At 39.1% G+C, this 19,593-nt stretch overlaps 1 protein-coding gene across 2 annotated transcripts in view; it reads right to left on the bottom strand.

Annotated features, from left to right (window-relative positions):
- The window catches only part of LOC102809328 (glutamine amidotransferase-like class 1 domain-containing protein 1), a 201,027-nt gene that overhangs the window by 67,515 nt on the left and 113,919 nt on the right, over positions 1 to 19,593 (bottom strand). For both annotated transcript variants that reach the window (XM_085496448.1, XM_085496449.1), the window contains exons 4-5: positions 4,654 to 4,761; positions 4,379 to 4,476 (exon numbers count right to left, since the gene is read on the bottom strand). In XM_085496448.1, coding sequence (XP_085352574.1) covers positions 4,379 to 4,476; positions 4,654 to 4,761 — 206 coding nt within the window. The remainder of the gene's footprint in view (positions 1 to 4,378; positions 4,477 to 4,653; positions 4,762 to 19,593) is intronic.

Raw genomic sequence — 19,593 nt, 5'->3', positions numbered from 1 at the left:
TACTGTTAATTCTGCCAATCACAGTGTGAAGTGTCTTTGAATACTGTTAATTCTGCCAATCACAGTGTGAAGTGTCTTTGAATACTGTTAATTCTGCCAATCACAGTGTGAAGTGTCTTTGAATACTGTTAATTCTGCCAATCACAGTGTGAAGTGTCTTTGAATACTGTTAATTCTGCCAATCACAGTGTGAAGTGTCTTTGAATACTGTTAATTCTGCCAATCACAGTGTGAAGTGTCTTTGAATACTGTTAATTCTGCCAATCACAGTGTGAAGTGTCTTTGAATACTGTTAATTCTGCCAATCACAGTGTGAAGTGTCTTTGAATACTGTTAATTCTGCCAATCACAGTGTGAAGTTCTTTGAATACTGTTAATTCTGCCAATCACAGTGTGAAGTGTCTTTGAATACTGTTAATTCTGCCAATCACAGTGTGAAGTGTCTTTGAATACTGTTAATTCTGCCAATCACAGTGTGAAGTGTCTTTGAATACTGTTAATTCTGCCAATCACAGTGTGAAGTGTCTTTGAATACTGTTAATTCTGCCAATCACAGTGTGAAGTGTCTTTGAATACTGTTAATTCTGCCAATCACAGTGTGAAGTGTCTTTGAATACTGTTAATTCTGCCAATCACAGTGTGAAGTGTCTTTGAATACTGTTAATTCTGCCAATCACAGTGTGAAGTGTCTTTGAATACTGTTAATTCTGCCAATCACAGTGTGAAGTGTGATGAGCACCAATGGTATCATTTTGGTCAATGAGTGAGACCCAATGGTATTATCTTAGCCAATGAGTAGGCACCAATGGTATCATCTTGGCCAATGAGTGAGCACCAATGGTATCATCTTGTCCAATAATATTTCCCCAATGGTATCATCTTGGCCAATGAGCGAGCACCAATGGTATCATTTCAGCCAATGAGTGAGCACCAATGATATCATCTTGTCCACAATAATATTTCCCCAATGGTATTATCTTGGCCAATGAGTGAGCACCAATGGTATCATTTCAGCCAATGAGTGAGCACCAATGATATCATCTTGTCCACAATAATATTTCCCCAATGGTATTATCTTGGCCAATGAGTGAGCACCAATGGTATCATTTCAGCCAATGAGTGAGCACCAATGATATCATCTTGTCCACAATAATATTTCCCCAATGGTATTATCTTGGCCAATGAGTGAGCACCAATGGTATCATTTCAGCCAATGAGTGAGCACCAATGGTATCATCTTGTCCAATAATATTTCCCCAATGGTATTATCTTGGCCAATGAGTGAGCACCAATGGTATCATTTCAGCCAATGAGTGAGCACCAATGGTATCATTTTGGCTCAATGGTTACACAGATACTAAAAACATTTATATGAAAAGGAAAGCCAGCATGGAAGTTAAGTTACACCCACCCTGTACTGTATGAGTCAAGCTGTGCATATATTCCAACTGTTAATTCTGCCAATCACAGTGTGAAGTGTCTTTGAATACTGTTAATTCTGCCAATCACAGTGTGAAGTGTCTTTGAATACTGTTAATTCTGCCAATCACAGTGTGAAGTGTCTTTGAATACTGTTAATTCTGCCAATCACAGTGTGAAGTGTCTTTGAATACTGTTAATTCTGCCAATCACAGTGTGAAGTGTCTTTGAATACTGTTAATTCTGCCAATCACAGTGTGAAGTGTCTTTGAATACTGTTAATTCTGCCAATCACAGTGTGAAGTGTCTTTGAATACTGTTAATTCTGCCAATCACAGTGTGAAGTGTCTTTGAATACTGTTAATTCTGCCAATCACAGTGTGAAGTGTCTTTGAATACTGTTAATTCTGCCAATCACAGTGTGAAGTGTCTTTGAATACTGTTAATTCTGCCAATCACAGTGTGAAGTGTCTTTGAATACTGTTAATTCTGCCAATCACAGTGTGAAGTGTCTTTGAATACTGTTAATTCTGCCAATCACAGTGTGAAGTGTCTTTGAATACTGTTAATTCTGCCAATCACAGTGTGAAGTGTCTTTGAATACTGTTAATTCTGCCAATCACAGTGTGAAGTGTCTTTGAATACTGTTAATTCTGCCAATCACAGTGTGAAGTGTCTTTGAATACAGTGGTGTGCCAATCACAGTGTGAAGTGTCTTTGAATACTGTTAATTCTGCCAATCACAGTGTGAAGTGTCTTTGAATACTGTTAATTCTGCCAATCACAGTGTGAAGTGTCTTTGAATACTGTTAATTCTGCCAATCACAGTGTGAAGTGTCTTTGAATACTGTTAATTCTGCCAATCACAGTGTGAAGTGTCTTTGAATACTGTTAATTCTGCCAATCACAGTGTGAAGTGTCTTTGAATACTGTTAATTCTGCCAATCACAGTGTGAAGTGTCTTTGAATACTGTTAATTCTGCCAATCACAGTGTGAAGTGTCTTTGAATACAGTGGTGTGCCAATCACAGTGTGAAGTGTCTTTGAATACTGTTAATTCTGCCAATCACAGTGTGAAGTGTCTTTGAATACTGTTAATTCTGCCAATCACAGTGTGAAGTGTCTTTGAATACTGTTAATTCTGCCAATCACAGTGTGAAGTGTCTTTGAATACTGTTAATTCTGCCAATCACAGTGTGAAGTGTCTTTGAATACAGTGGTGTGCCAATCACAGTGTGAAGTGTCTTTGAATACTGTTAATTCTGCCAATCACAGTGTGAAGTGTCTTTGAATACAGTGGTGTGCCAATCACAGTGTGAAGTGTCTTTGAATACTGTTAATTCTGCCAATCACAGTGTGAAGTGTCTTTGAATACTGTTAATTCTGCCAATCACAGTGTGAAGTGTCTTTGAATACTGTTAATTCTGCCAATCACAGTGTGAAGTGTCTTTGAATACTGTTAATTCTGCCAATCACAGTGTGAAGTGTCTTTGAATACTGTTAATTCTGCCAATCACAGTGTGAAGTGTCTTTGAATACTGTTAATTCTGCCAATCACAGTGTGAAGTGTCTTTGAATACAGTGGTGTGCCAATCACAGTGTGAAGTGTCTTTGAATACTGTTAATTCTGCCAATCACAGTGTGAAGTGTCTTTGAATACTGTTAATTCTGCCAATCACAGTGTGAAGTGTCTTTGAATACTGTTAATTCTGCCAATCACAGTGTGAAGTGTCTTTGAATACTGTTAATTCTGCCAATCACAGTGTGAAGTGTCTTTGAATACAGTGGTGTGCCAATCACAGTGTGAAGTGTCTTTGAATACTGTTAATTCTGCCAATCACAGTGTGAAGTGTCTTTGAATACTGTTAATTCTGCCAATCACAGTGTGAAGTGTCTTTGAATACTGTTAATTCTGCCAATCACAGTGTGAAGTGTCTTTGAATACTGTTAATTCTGCCAATCACAGTGTGAAGTGTCTTTGAATACAGTGGTGTGCCCAGCATACAATAACACTGATTAATATATCACATTAGTATTTCCAGAAAAATGCTTTCATTTTGGGCTTTCATTTTTCATGTAATTAACATGGCCACTGTCAACATTGCATAGCAATTTCTTTGACAGGGCAATTAAAGTTCAGGATTGAACAATTGCCAAAAATTGTCAGGTTTTCTTTCTTGTCCTTCAATACAGTGTGTCTGGGCTGGAGGTGTCCCAAACAAACAGTGAATATATTTCCTAGTTTCAATGAAACATTTTGGCCTCTGCCATCCAGTATCACTCCAAGCAAACAGATATCTGGAGAAATTGATGGCAATTATTGGAGCCAGACTGAGCATATCAGTGTTGATACATGATATGTTCAGACTATCAGGCAAATCCTTCAGTAGAAACTTTAGTAGAAATGTATGGAAAAAATCGGTTGTGATTACTGGAATCATATTCATTAAGAATTCAGTATCTATCAATCGATCAGTATAGCTACAAATATAGTGGCAATGCATAGAGGGAAATTGCTTGGGTCTGACCCATTTTTGTTGCCAAAATTGAATGCTGGATGCAGCGATACACATCACCCTGCAGTATATGGTATACAAGCAGTTCCACTTTTGGTCACTTATCAGTATTTCAGTAATTATGCATGTCTGGGATTTATGTAATGAATTAGAGATACTTATATTGTGTGTCAACCAATGCAAGCTTTTATTCTCAAATCAAAGGCATGGTAAGGACCCTCTGAATTTCATTGGATTATCCAACGTTATTTTTCACACATTTCTTGAGATGCAATTTATTCCTGTACCCTCAACATATTTTTGCGAGTTAACATGTCTTGATCTCTAGAATAAACATTGGTATTCCTCAAAGAAACACATATTCCCTGAAGATCTGTGACAGACTTTGCCGATAAATGACTTGAATTCTGGTGTTCATGTACATAGTGAATATGTATACTTACTGCTGTGATACAATAGGAAGAAAAACTCCATAACTGTGTGTCATCTTTCTTTGCGGGACAGAGAGCACCAACACCAAATCCTACTGCACATATTGGCTCTGATTAAGAGAATATTAATAAATAAATGTTCAGTTTACATTATGCACCTTTGTATTTTCTGGTAATTCATTGGTAATATCACCAATATCAGGTCCAGTACAATTTCAGATTTAAATATATATTATATATTCATTTTTTATCAATATTATTGCATTGTCTATATGAATTATACTCACTTTTCTCATCAATAAAATTGTTTAGTAATTGTGCTAAGTCTTTATTTTTTGCCAAATCATGAATGGCTCCAGGACAACTTGGTATGAGTAACGCGGCAAATCGAGATGCTGGAAAGATAATCAAAGAACGTTGATAAAGAACTCATTGATAACATGTATAAGAAAGAATTGAATAGCATAACAATTAATGAAAACAATCTGTAAATATTAACACAATGCAGTTCATTGTGCCAGGCACTGTGCAATTATTTCTCGTGTACCACAACACACATGTCAATTTTGTAGGATATTTGGCATAATTTTAGCTCCGCTGTCATCGACGATGACTCAGCAAGGTTTATGGGTTGATAACACCTGTCGTTCTCTGTTCGTAGTACATCAACTTATTTCATTCAAACAACAGTCCAAAACAGTCAGCTGGATTGCTTTGCTATTCATACCACACCTACCTAGGATGGTCCTCTGTCGGATTTGTTCATTTCATGACATCACATGTAAACCAAACATGTATTTTTGGGAAATTTATTTTTGCAATTTATGGTTAAAAATAATTTTTTTTCACACTCGCTTGTTAGATTGCTTTGAAAATTTTGCATGAATGTTGTTGACATTGATTACACTCAGACTTATTATTCTCATGGAACCATATGCAAGTTTCTTATTTTTGATCATGTGTGTGGATTACCCCAGAGAATCCATATTTCAATGAAATGTGATGGTTGTGCACATTATGCAAATTTGGCAATTAGTATGCTCAAATTTCAATCCAAAACTAATGCAATGTTCCCAGGCACTTGTATTCTAAGTCTGTTTAAAATGCAATAAATAATTTTGAGATATAGGTGAGAAGTTGATAGTTATAATGCAAATTAAGCAATTATTTTGGATAGATTTCAAACCAAAACTGTGTTAAGTCTGTGCATTATTCCTGACATTGAAATAAGATGATAAGTACTTGAGATAATGATGGAAAAGCTGAAAACTGACTAATTATAATGCAGGTAATTAATATGCACACATTTTAAAACTAATAAGGTCTGTACAATGTCACAGACTATCATTGTACTAAGTTTCATTGAATTGTGATGATTAGTACTTGAGTTATCAGTTGAAAAGTCAAAAATTGACACACCATTACACAAATAAAGTGATTCAGATGGACAGATTTTTATTCAAAACTAATTAGGAGATTAGAGAAACTAATTACTAAGGTATAAATACAATGCTATTCATTTGCACATTTCAACCATTATATTGTCACACTGTTAGCCACACACCAAAGTTAGACTGACTGATTTGTAATTCATTATTCTATTGTACCAAGAATCGAAAAGAAAACATGACAAAAATCAGTTGGTCTTTCTGAATACCGTGTTTGAATGAAGTCAGCTAAGCAGCGGTTGATGACATGTTAAAATATTGAGTTTCCAGTGTGTTTTTTTAAACAAAAAAGATCAAAAGTCGGTCAAAAGTCAATAAAAGAAAAAACAAATCGATGTGCGGATTTAAAATATCAAAGTATCCTTAGAAACAACTACAATTAAAGAATACCATATTGACTATATTATTAGAAGCATAACAATAAAATATACAGTACATTTGTAGTTGACTCAATCCAGAGTTAGCTGGACCAACGCAATACAAACGTGACCTTGATAATAGGATTGTGTTCAAATAATAGAAGCTGACATTTTTGGACTAACATTATGTAATTGAAACACAAAATATAAGTATTAGAGGGATTACAAAAGAGGCTATAGTTAATATGGGCAGATGATTTGCTGGAGCCGTTGGTAAATTTATGTAATTGATTTTGCTGTGACAATGTATACGTGTACGAACAATTATGTGAATATGGTGTTGTGTGTTATAAGAAGTAGGTGATGTCTTTTGAATCAAGAGGGGGAGGTTAAAGTACTTGATCGTAAAGAATGATTATATTTGTTCTTTGGCAGTGAATGGCTTATTTGTACTTGACTGTGACCCACCCACCACGCGATTGTAATTTGGCCAGCTGCTATTAGACATCACTTAGCATGACTAGTTGGAAGTCAACCATGTACAAATAATGTGAATAGAATAAACGTCCGTAATGAACAAGGAAAAAATAAAGTTTTTATATTTTATCTTAACCATCAATATACAACAAGTTTACAAAAAAATTTGAGTAAGAATAAAGTAAAAAGTTGAACCAATAGGAGATACAGGTGATGGTTGAATTATCTCGCCTGGAAGAAAATAATAAGACAAGTAAGTGGTAAAGATTATATAAAGGTAATGAATGATTTGAGTAAGGTGTTGAGTAGAAGAATGTTCAATAGGAAGAACATTGTTGAAATGCTTTGGAAATGATTGGACTTTCCATAAATTAAATCTTGAGGCACATTGTAAATAACTAGTGAGAGGATGCTGAAAGCACTACCGTGCATTCAAGCATCCTCTAAATGAAAACACAGGTTATGCACATTTACATTATAATGAGGTAAATTAGTGTTGTAAACGGAGTGTCATGATTAAATCTGGTATGATGTGCATGGAACGACTCATGGTGCAAAAGCAGATAAGTATTGACTGAAGACCCAAATGATAGGTATCACCACCGACCAATTTGGTAGTAGTCATATTGCAGAAAATACTATATCTTGTTGTTTTCAATAAGTATATGTGCAGCAACAATAAACTGTACAAAACCAGTAGTTAACTGTTTACAAGACAGTATTATAGACCCATATCATGCAAAGTTACAGGGTGTTGTACAAATATACCCCCTTACTTTTAGGCTATTGTATGTTCATGCAACTGTCCATTCAGAATGAATAAGGAACAAGTCATTGAAAATGACACAGTCCCCGTTAAGTTCTCTTTGTGCTCGTCATATTAAAGCAGAGGGGTTGTCGCGAGTGTGTCCTTGAAACTTGAGTTCCAAGTGGCAAATACAACAGATTGTTTATTTACATCAAAACACGTGTTTCGTGTCATAGTAATATGGCCAAAATAAAAACAGCCGTTATTCGGCCATCTTTGATCTGATTATGAAACACACTGATATGTATGATGTGCCAAATACGAATGAAAATGGTACATAAATTGTGGAAATATAGTAGTAAGGCCAAAAAGTCAGATGGCTGTCAATCGGCCATCCTTGACCAGATTTTGAAACAAATTGTCATGGACATGCATCCTAACATGTATAAAGTACATGTATGTGCCAAATTTGAATGAAAACTGACAGAGCATGTCCAAGATACCGCATAAAAAAACAAAAACAAGATGCCTGCCAGTTGACCATCTTTGATCCAATTGTGAAATAAATCGTCATGGACATGTATCCTAACATGTATAATCTATGTACCAAGTTTGAATGACAACTGACAAAGCATGTCCAAAATACAACATTTTCAAAAAACAAGATGGCTGCCAGTCAGCCATTTTGAATCGAATCGCTAAACTACTGCATATGCATATGTCCCTCATAAAGTACTAGGCACATGCAAAGAATGAACGGAATCGGTCCAAGGGATTCTGAGATATGACTCCGGACGGACGCACAGACGCACAGACACACGGACGGACGGAGACCGAATTATAAGTCCCCGTTTTCGGACTTCGTCCGAACGGGGACTAATAAAGTAGGTGCAAAGAGACTATATGAAATGTAATTGTACTTCATAGGAATATCAATGATGATATCAATTCCATCAGACTGATAGAACCGGTAAAAGTAATGAATTTATCGCATGGCAATGGTAATGTGTCATCTGACATATAACCGGAGTGAATTGACCATGTGCAAAAACAGCATTGTTGGTTTGCATAAGACAGCCAACACACATGCTATAAGGAGTAAACTCCTTGTATCACCAATGACAGGGCTGTAAATGAGTCAACATCAAACCAGAAACATAGAATGTAAATGCATGGACCTGTTTGTACAGAATCTCAGTTCATCCCTCATTATTTATGTGGACCATGTTAAAAAGATCTCAAACCATTATGAGGCCAATGAAAAACAAATTTGGAGTTTCCAGTATTAGAGTAAAAAATATTGGGTAGTTAGACAGGGATTTTATTATTTTAGATTTATTTTTTCCCCAACATGTTCAGTCTATATCAAATACAATCATTTTAAACAATTTTTTTTTTTACATGATGATAATTTTGTTTATTTCAGAAAAAGGTAACTCATTTCCATAAAAATAAAATTAATAACAAATGACAACACATGTCATTGTTTAAGGTTGAGGTGAGTGGTATGAACTGTTGATCGGTGGCACCATTTCAAAAATGGCAGCTGGCAACAGAAAAACCTTCACTGATGTACATGTGTATGTAGTGAGCACAAAGAATTGGCCCCTATCAGTTTCTGCCTAATAAATGACAGTTATGTACTTTCCTGCTGTGGCCATTTACCTACACTAGCAACATCACAAGCATGATAAAAGCCCCCTGATGTACACATTGCAGCTCTTGCTGTTTCTTGCATGTGACAAAAATTTGCCTAAAATCACAAGAAACTTGTAGTGAGCCAAACAATGATCATGAAAAAGTAAGAATGAATACAGCCAGCCATGCCAATGTGGTGAATCAAATGAAATTTCTTGCATGACTTTCTGCTCAATATTATACAGTGGGTGGTAGCCTATGTCGAATAATCAATGGTGTGGTCACAAATGAAGATTAATCATGATCACATACTTCATATACACTATAACATTACATTAATGGGCAAAGACTATAAATCATATCCATGCCCCTAGACATGGCTACATTCGAGGTCATCATTTTGCCAATGCCATTCTTGCATGTCATTATTGCTGGTTGCATAGACTAGACTATTAATGTACAAGTATTTACACATATCGGCCTTAATTGGTTTTAGATGCTATTTTATTGAGATGCATCGCGACAACTGTGGCCGTGAAGGACCGGTAGGTTAGGTAATTGTCACTAGTCGCACCGTGCACACACATCATATGAGTTCACAGGCCATAGGCCTAGTAAATCGCTGTCATCATTTATATACGATGCAATATTTATTTTTGGTCATTAGTTTCTCTAAAGCAATTGTTAAGAATATATTAAAATTTGTGGAAAAGGGCAAAGGCTCTTACCTTCGTACAATGTCTGTACAGCGTCCTGGGCTGGCTGGCAAAATAACCACGTCATCGAAATATGCGTGTACGTGTACTGTAGACAATTTCCATGACGCTGCATTGCATGCGTAGAGTCAACGTCACGATTTCTGCGTATCAATTTTTCTCCGCTTTTTTCAACAAATAATTCACTTTTTTCTCATGGGAAAACGTCGTCAATCTTATTTTATTAGCCTGAACTTTGTCTTGACAGTGCAAATTATACTCAAATAAACGTCTTTGGATGATTTCTGGCACCCAAAATTGATTCTCGACTCCTAATTACGCGTTTAGGAATGACCTGGTGATCCAAAATTGACCTCGAATGAAAATACTGCCGCCTACGACGGGTCCCGGGATCATTGCATCTAGTAACTCTCACAGGACAGTCATGAACCTCAATCTGGTAACTCTCACAGGACACTGTCATGAACATTAATCTGGTAACTCTCACAAGACACTGGCATGCACCTCAATCTGGTAACTCTCACAATACACTGTCATGAACCTCAATCTGGTAACTCTCACAGAAGACTGTCATGTACCTCAATCTGGTAACTCTCACAAGACATTGTAATGAACCTCAATCTGGTAACTCTCACAGGATACTATCATGTACCTCATTCTGGTAACTCTCACAAGACACTGTCATGGACTTCAATCTAGTAACTCTCACAAGACACTGTCATGTACCTCAATCTGGTAACTCTCACAAGACACTGTCATGAACCTCAATCTGGTAACTCTCACAGGATACTGTCATGGAATTAAATCTAGTAACTCTCACAGGACACTGTCATGGACTTCAATCTGGTAACTCTCACAGGACACTGTCATGTACCTCAATCTGGTAACTCTCACAAGACACTGTCATGAACCTCAATCTGGTAACTCTCACAAGACACTGTCATGTACCTAAATCGGGTAACTCTCACAAGACACTGTCATTAACCTCAATCTGGTAACTCTTACAAGACACTGTCATGAACCTCAATCTGGTAACTCTCACAAGACACTGTCATGAACCTCAATCTGGTAACTCTCACAAGATACTGTCATGTACCTCAATCTGGCAACTCTCACAAGACATTGAAATGAACCTTAATCTAGTAACTCTCACAGGACACTGTCATGGACTTCAATCTGGTAACTCTCACATGACACTGTCATGTACCTCAATCTGGTAACTCTCACAAGACACTGTCATGAACCTCAATCTGGTAACACTCACAAGACACTGTCATGTACCTAAATCGGGTAACTCTCACAAGACACTGTCATTAACCTCAATCTGGTAACTCTTACAAGACACTGTCATGTACCTCAATCTGGTAACTCTTACAAGACACTGTCATGTACCTCAATCTGGTAACTCTCACAGGACACTGCCATGAACCTCAATCTGGTAACTCTCACAAGACACTGTCATGTACCTCAATTTGGTAACTCTCACAAGACACTGTCATGAACCTCAATCTGGTAACTCTCACAGGATACTGTCATGGACTTAAATCTAGTAACTCTCACAGGACACTGTCATCGACTTCAATCTGGTAACTCTCACAGGACACTGTCATTTACCTCAATCTGGTAACTCTCACAAGACACAGTCATGAACCTCAATCTGGAAACTCTCACAAGACACTGTCATGTACCTAAATCGGGTAGCTCTCACAAGACACTGTCATTAACCTCAATCTGGTAACTCTTACAAGACACTGTCATGAACCTCAATCTGGTAACTCTCACAAGACACTGTCATGGACCTCAATCTGGTAACTCTCACAGGATACTGTCATGTACCTTAATCTGGCAACTCTCACAATACATTGTAATGAACCTCAATCTGGTAACTCTCACAAGACACAGTCATGAACCTCAATCTGGTAACTCTCACAACACACTGTCATGAACTTCAATCTGGTAACTCTCACAGGACACTGTCATGGACTTCAATCTAGTAACTCTCACAATACACTGTCATGAACCTCAATCTGGTAACTCTCACAAGACACTGCCATGAACCTCAATCTGGTAACTCTCACAAGACACTGTCATGTACCTCAATCTGGCAACTCTCACAGGACACTGTCATGAACCTCAATCTGGTAACTCTCACAGGATACTGTCATGGACTTAAATCTAGTAACTCTCACAGGACACTGTCATGGACTTCAATCTGGTAACTCTCACAGGACACTGTCATGTACCTCAATCTGGTAACTCTCACAAGACACTGTCATGAACCTCAATATGGTAACTCTCACAAGACACTGTCATGTACCTAAATCGGGTAACTCTCACAAGACACTGTCATTAACCTCAATCTGGTAACTCTTACAAGACACTGTCATGTACCTCAATCTGGTAACTCTTACAAGACACTGTCATGTACCTCAATCTGGTAACTCTCACAGGACACTGCCATGAACCTCAATCTGGTAACTCTCACAGGATTCCGTCATGGACTTCAATCTGGTAACTCTCACAGGATACTGTCATGGACTTAAATCTAGTAACTCTCACAATACACTGTCATGGACTTCAATCTGGTAACTCTCACAGGACACTGTCATGTACCTCAATCTGGTAACTCTCACAAGACACTGTCATGAACCTCAATCTGGTAACTCTCACAAGACACTGTCATGTACCTAAATCGGGTAGCTCTCACAAGACACTGTCATTAACCTCAATCTGGTAACTCTTACAAGACACTGTCATGAACCTCAATCTGGTAACTGTCACAGGATACTGTCATGGACTTCAATCTAGTAACTCTCACAGGACACTGTCATGGACTTCAATCTGGTAACTCTCACATGACACTGTCATGTACCTCAATCTTGTAACTCTCACAAGACACTGTCATGAACATCAATCTGGTAACTCTCACATGATACTGTCATGGACTTCAATCTAGTAACTCTCACAGGACACTGTCATGTACCTCAATTTGGAAGCTCTCACAGGACACTGTCATAAACCTCAATCTTGTATCTCTCACATGCTACTGTCATGGACTTCAATCTAGTAACTCAAAACAGGACACTGTCATGAACCTCAATCTGGTAACTCTCACAGGACACTTTCATGGACTTCAATCTGGTAACTCTCACATGACACTGTAATGTACCTCAATCTTGTAACTCTCACAAGACACTGTCATGAACCTCAATCTGGTAACTCTCACATGACACTGTCATGTACCTCAACCATGTAACTCTTACAAGACACTGTCACGAACCTCAATCTGGTAACTTTCACAACACACTGTCATGTACCTCAATCTGGAAGCTCTCACAGGACACTGTCATAAACCTCAATCTTGTATCTCTCACATGATACTGTCATGGACTTCAATCTGGTAACTCTCACAAGACACAGACACTATCATGTACCTCAATCTGGAAACTCTCACAGGACACTTTCATGGACTTCAATCTGGTAACTCTCACATGACACTGTAATGTACCTCAATCTTGTAACTCTCACAAGACACTGTCATGAACCTCAATCTGGTAACTTTCACAACACACTGTCATGTACCTCAATCTGGAAGCTCTCACAGGACACTGTCATAAACCTCAATCTTGTATCTCTCACACGATACTGTCATGGACTTCAATCTAGTAACTCTCACAAGACACAGACACTATCATGTACCTCAATCTGGAAACTCTCACAGGACACTTTCATGGACTTCAATCTGGTAACTCTCACATGACACTGTAATGTACCTCAATCTTGTAACTCTCACAAGACACTGCCATGAACCTCAAACTGGTAACTCTCACAAAACACTGTCATGTACCTCAATCTGGTAACTCACACAAGACACTATCATGAACCTCAATCTGGTAACTCTCACAAAACACTGTCATGTACCTCAATCTGGTAACTCACATGATACTGCCATGGACTTCAATCTAGTAACTCTCACTGGACACTGTCATAGACTTCATTCTGGTAACTCTCACAAGCCACTGTCATGAACCTCAATCTGGTAGCTCTCACAAGACACTGTCATGGTCCTCAATCTGGTAACTTTCACAACACACTGTCATGTACCTCAATCCGGAAGCTCTCACAGAACACTGTCATGAACCTCAATCTTGTAACTCTCACATGATACTGTCATGGACTTCAATCTGGTAACTCTCACAGGACACTGTCATGTACCTGAATCTGGTAATTCTCACAAGACACTGTCATGGACTTCAATCTGGTAACTTTCACAGGACACTGTCATGGACTTCAATCTGGTAACTCTCAAAGGATACTGTCATGTACCTCAATCTGGAAACTCTCACAAGACACTGTCATGAACCTCAATCTGGTAACTCGCACAGGACACTGTCATGTACCTCAATCTGGTAACTCGCACTAGACACTGTCATGAACCTCAATCTGGTGACTCACAGGATTCTGTCATAGACTTCAATCTAGTAACTCTCACAGGACACTGTCATGGACTTCAATCTCACAGGACACTGTCATGTACCTCAATCTAGTAACTCTCACAAGACACTGTCATGAACGTCAATCTGGTAACTCTCACAAAACACTGTCATGGACTTCAATCTGGTAACTCTCACAGGATACTGTCATGGACTTCAATCTAGTAACTCTCACAGGACACTTTCATGGACTTCAATCTGGTAACTCTCACATGACACTGTCATGAACCTCAATCTAGTAACTCTCACATGACACTGTCATGTACCTCAATCTTGTAACTCTTACAAGACACTGTCATGAACCTCAATCTGGTAACTCTCACATGATACTGTCATGGACTTCAATCTAGTAACTCTCACAGGACACTGTCATAGACTTCATTCTGGTAACTCTCACAAGACACTGTCATGAACCTCAATCTGGTAGCTCTCACAAGACACTGTCATGGTCCTCAATCTGGTAACTTTCACAACACACAGTCATGTACCTCAATCTGGTAACTCGCACTAGACACTGTCATGAACCTCAATCTGGTAACTCTCACAGGATTCTGACATGGACTTCAATCTAGTAACTCTCACAGGACACTGTCATGGCCTTCAATCTCAAAGGATACTGTCATGTACCTCAATCTGGAAACTCTCACAAGACACTGTCATGAACCTCAATCTGGTAACTCTGACAAGACACTGTCATGAACCTCAATCTGGTAACTCTCACAAGACACTGTCATGTACCTCAATCTGGAAGCCCTCACAAGACGCTGCCATGGAGCTCAATCTGGTAACTCTCACATGACACTGTCATGTGCCTCAATCTCGTAACTCTCACAAGACACTGTCATGAACATCAATCTGGTAACTCTCACATGATACAGTCATGGACTTCAATCTAGTAACTGTCACAGGACACTGTCATGGACTTCAATCTGGTAACTCTCACAATACACTGTCATGAACCTGAATCTGGTAGCTCTGACAAGACACTGTCATGGTCCTCAATCTGGTAACTCTCACAAGACACTGTCATGAACCTCAATCTGGTTACTTTCACAGGATACTGCCATGGACTTCAATCTAGTAACTCTCACAGGACACTGTCATGGACTTCAATCTGGTAACTCTCACAAGACACGTCATGAACCTCAATCTGGTAACTCTCACAAGACACTGTCATGTACCTCAATCTGGTAACTCTCACAAGACACTGTCATGAACCTCAATCTGGTAACTCTCACAGGATACTGTCATGGACTTCAATCTAGTAACTCTCACAGGACACTTTCATGGACTTCAATCTGGTAACTCTCACATGACACTGTAATGTACCTCAATCTTGTAACTCTGACAAAACACTGTCACGAACCTCAATCTGGTTACTTTCACAGGATACTGCCATAGACTTCAATCTAGTAACTCTCACAGGACACTGTCATGGACTTCAATCTGGTAACTCTCACAAGACACTGTCATGAACCTCAATCTGGTAACTCTCACAAGACACTGTCATGTACCTCAATCTGGTAACTCACACAAGACACTATCATGAACCTCAATCTGGTAACTCTCACAAAACACTGTCATGTACCTCAATCTGGTAACTCTCACATGACACTGTCATGTACCTCAATCTGGTAACTCTCACAAAACACTGTCATGTACCTCAATCTGGTAACTCTCACATGACACTGTCATGTACCTCAATCTGGTAACTCTCACAAGACACTGTCATGAACCTCAATCTGGTAACTCTCACAGGATACTGTCATGGACTTACATCTAGTAACTCTCACAGGACACTGTCATGGACTTCAATCTGGTAACTCTCACAGGACACTGTCATTTACCTCAATCTGGTAACTCTCACAAGACACAGTCATGAACCTCAATCTAGTAACTCTCACATGACACTGTAATGTACCTCAATCTGGTAACTCTCACAAAACACTGTCATGTACCTCAATCTGGTAACTCACACAAGACACTATCATGGACTTCAATCTAGTAACTCTCACATGACACTGTCATAGACTTCATTCTGGTAACTCTCACAAGACACTGTCATGAACCTCAATCTGGTAGCTCTCACAAGACACTGTCATGGTCCTCAATCTGGTAACTTTCACAACACACTGTCATGTACTTCAATCTGGAAGCTCTCACAGAACACTGTCATGAACCTCAATCTTGTAACTCTCACATGATACTGTCATGGACTTCAATCCGGTAACTCTCACAGGACACTGTCATGTACCTGAATCTGGTAACTCTCACAAGACACTGTCATGGACTTCAATCTGGTAACTTTCACAGGACACTGTCATGGACTTCAATCTGGTAACTCTCAAAAGATACTGTCATGTACCTCAATCTGGAAACTCTCACAAGATACTGTCATGAACCTCAATCTGGTAACTCTCACAGGACACTGTCATGTACCTCAATCTGGAAACTCGCACTAGACACTGTCATGAACCTCAATCTGGTGACTCTCACAGGATTCTGTCATAGACTTCAATCTAGTAACTCTCACAGGACACTGTCATAGACTTCAATCTCACAGGACACTGTCATGTACCTCAATCTAGTAACTCTCACAAGACACTGTCATGAACCTCAATCTGGTAACTCTCACAAAACACTGTCATAGACTTCAATCTGGTAACTCTCACATGATACTGTCATGGATTTCAATCAAGTAACTCTCTTAGGACACTTTCATGGACTTCAATCTGGTAACTCTCACAAGACACTATCATGAACCTCAATCTGGTAACTCTCACATGACACTGTAATGTACCTCAATCTTGTAACTCTCACAAGACACTGTCATGAACCTCAATCTGGTAACTCTCACAAGACACTGTCATGTACCTCAATCTGGTAACTCTCACAAGACACTATCATGAACCTCAATCTGGTAACTCTCACATGACACTGTAATGTACCTCAATCTTGTAACTCTCACAAGACACTGTCATGAAACTCAATCTGGTAACTCTCACAAAACACTGTCATGTACCTCAATCTGGTAACTCACACAAGACACTATCATGAACCTCAATCTGGTAACTCTCACAAAACACTGTCATGTACCTAAATCTGGTAACTCTCACATGACACTGTCATGTACCTCAATCTTGTAACTCTTACAAGACACTGTCATGAACCTCAATCTGGTAACTCACATGATACTGCCATGGACTTCAATCTAGTAACTCTCACAGGACACTGTCATAGACTTCATTCTGGTAACTCTCACAAGACACTGTCATGAACCTCAATCTGGTAGCTCTCACAAGACACTGTCATGGTCCTCAATCTGGTAACCTTCACAACACACTGTCATGTACCTCAATCTGGAAACTCTCACAGAACACTGTCATGAACCTCAATCTTGTAACTCTCACATGATACTGTCATGGACTTCAATCTGGTAACTCTCACAGGACACTGTCATGTACCTGAATCTGGTAACTCTCACAAGACACTGTCATGGACTTCAATCTGGTAACTTTCACAGGACACTGTCATGGACTTCAATCTGGTAACTCTCAAAGGATACTGTCATGTACCTCAATCTGGAAACTCTCACAAGACACTGTCATGAACCTCAATCTGGTAACTCTCACAGGACACTGTCATGTACCTCAATCTGGAAACTCGCACTAGACACTGTCATGAACCTCAATCTGGTGACTCTCACAGGATTCTGTCATAGACTTCAATCTAGTAACTCTCACAGGACACTGTCATGGACTTCAATCTCACAGGACACTGTCATGTACCTCAATCTAGTAACTCTCACAAGACACTGTCATGAACCTCAATCTGGTAACTCTCACAAAACACTGTCATGGACTTCAATCTGGTAACTCTCACAGGATACTGTCATGGATTTCAATCAAGTAACTCTCTTAGGACACTTTCATGGACTTCAATCTGGTAGTTCTCACATGACACTGTAATGTACCTCAATCTTGTAACTCGCACAAGACACTGACATGAACCTCAATCTGGTAACTCTTACAAGACACTGTCATGAACCTCAATCTGGTAACTCTCACATGATACAGTCATGGACTTCAATCTAGTAACTCTCACAGGACACTGTCATGGACTTCAATCTGGTAACTCTCACATGACACTGTCATGTACCTCAATCTTGTAACTTTCACAAGACACTGTCATGAACATCAATCTGGTAACTCTAACAAGACATTGTCATGTACCTCAATCTGGTAATTCTTACAAGACACTGTCATGAACCTCAATCTGGTAATGCTCACTCACATGATACTGTCATGGACTTCAATCTAGTAACTCTCACAGGACACTGTCATGTACCTCAATCTGGAAGCTCTCACAGGACACTGTCACAAACCTCAATCGGGTAACTCTCGCAAGACACTGTCATTAACCTCAATCTGGTAACTCTTACAAGACACTGTCATGAACCTCAATCTGGTAACTCTCGCATGATACTGTCATGGACTTCAATCTAGTAACTCTCACAGGACACTGTCATGGACTTCAATCTGGTAACTCTCACATGACACTGTCATGTGCCTCAATCTTGTAACTCTCACAAGACACTGTCATGAACATCAATCTGGTAACTCTCACATGATACTGTCATGGACTTCAATCTGGTAACTCTCACAGGACACTGTCATGTACCTGAATCTGGTAACTCTCACAAGACACTGTCATGGACTTCAATCTGGTAACTTTCACAGGACACTGTCATGGACTTCTGATCTGGTAACTCTCAAAGGATACTGTCATGTACCTCAATCTGGAAACTCTCACAAGACACTGTCACGAACCTCAATCTGGTAACTCTCACAGGACACTGTCATGTACCTCAATCTGGAAACTCGCACTAGACACTGTCATGAACCTCAATCTGGTGACTCTCACAGGATTCTGTCATAGACTTCAATCTAGTAACTCTCACAGGACACTGTCATGGACTTCAATCTCACAGGACACTGTCATGTACCTCAATCTAGTAACTCTCACAAGACACTGTCATGAACCTCAATCTGGTAACTCTCACAAAACACTGTCATGGACTTCAATCTGGTAACTCTCACAGGATACTGTCATGGATTTCAATCAAGTAACTCTCTTAGGACACTTTCATGGACTTCAATCTGGTAGTTCTCACATGACACTGTAATGTACCTCAATCTTGTAACTCGCACAAGACACTGACATGAACCTCAATCTGGTAACTCTTACAAGACACTGTCATGAACCTCAATCTGGTAACTCTCACATGATACAGTCATGGACTTCAATCTAGTAACTCTCACAGGACACTGTCATGGACTTCAATCTGG

The sequence above is a fragment of the Saccoglossus kowalevskii genome, chromosome 1 (genome assembly GCF_978046115.1).
Source record: "Saccoglossus kowalevskii chromosome 1, keSacKowa6.1, whole genome shotgun sequence".
NCBI classification, from domain to species: domain Eukaryota; kingdom Metazoa; phylum Hemichordata; class Enteropneusta; family Harrimaniidae; genus Saccoglossus; species Saccoglossus kowalevskii.
This window is presented reverse-complemented; position numbering and strand designations above follow the sequence as displayed.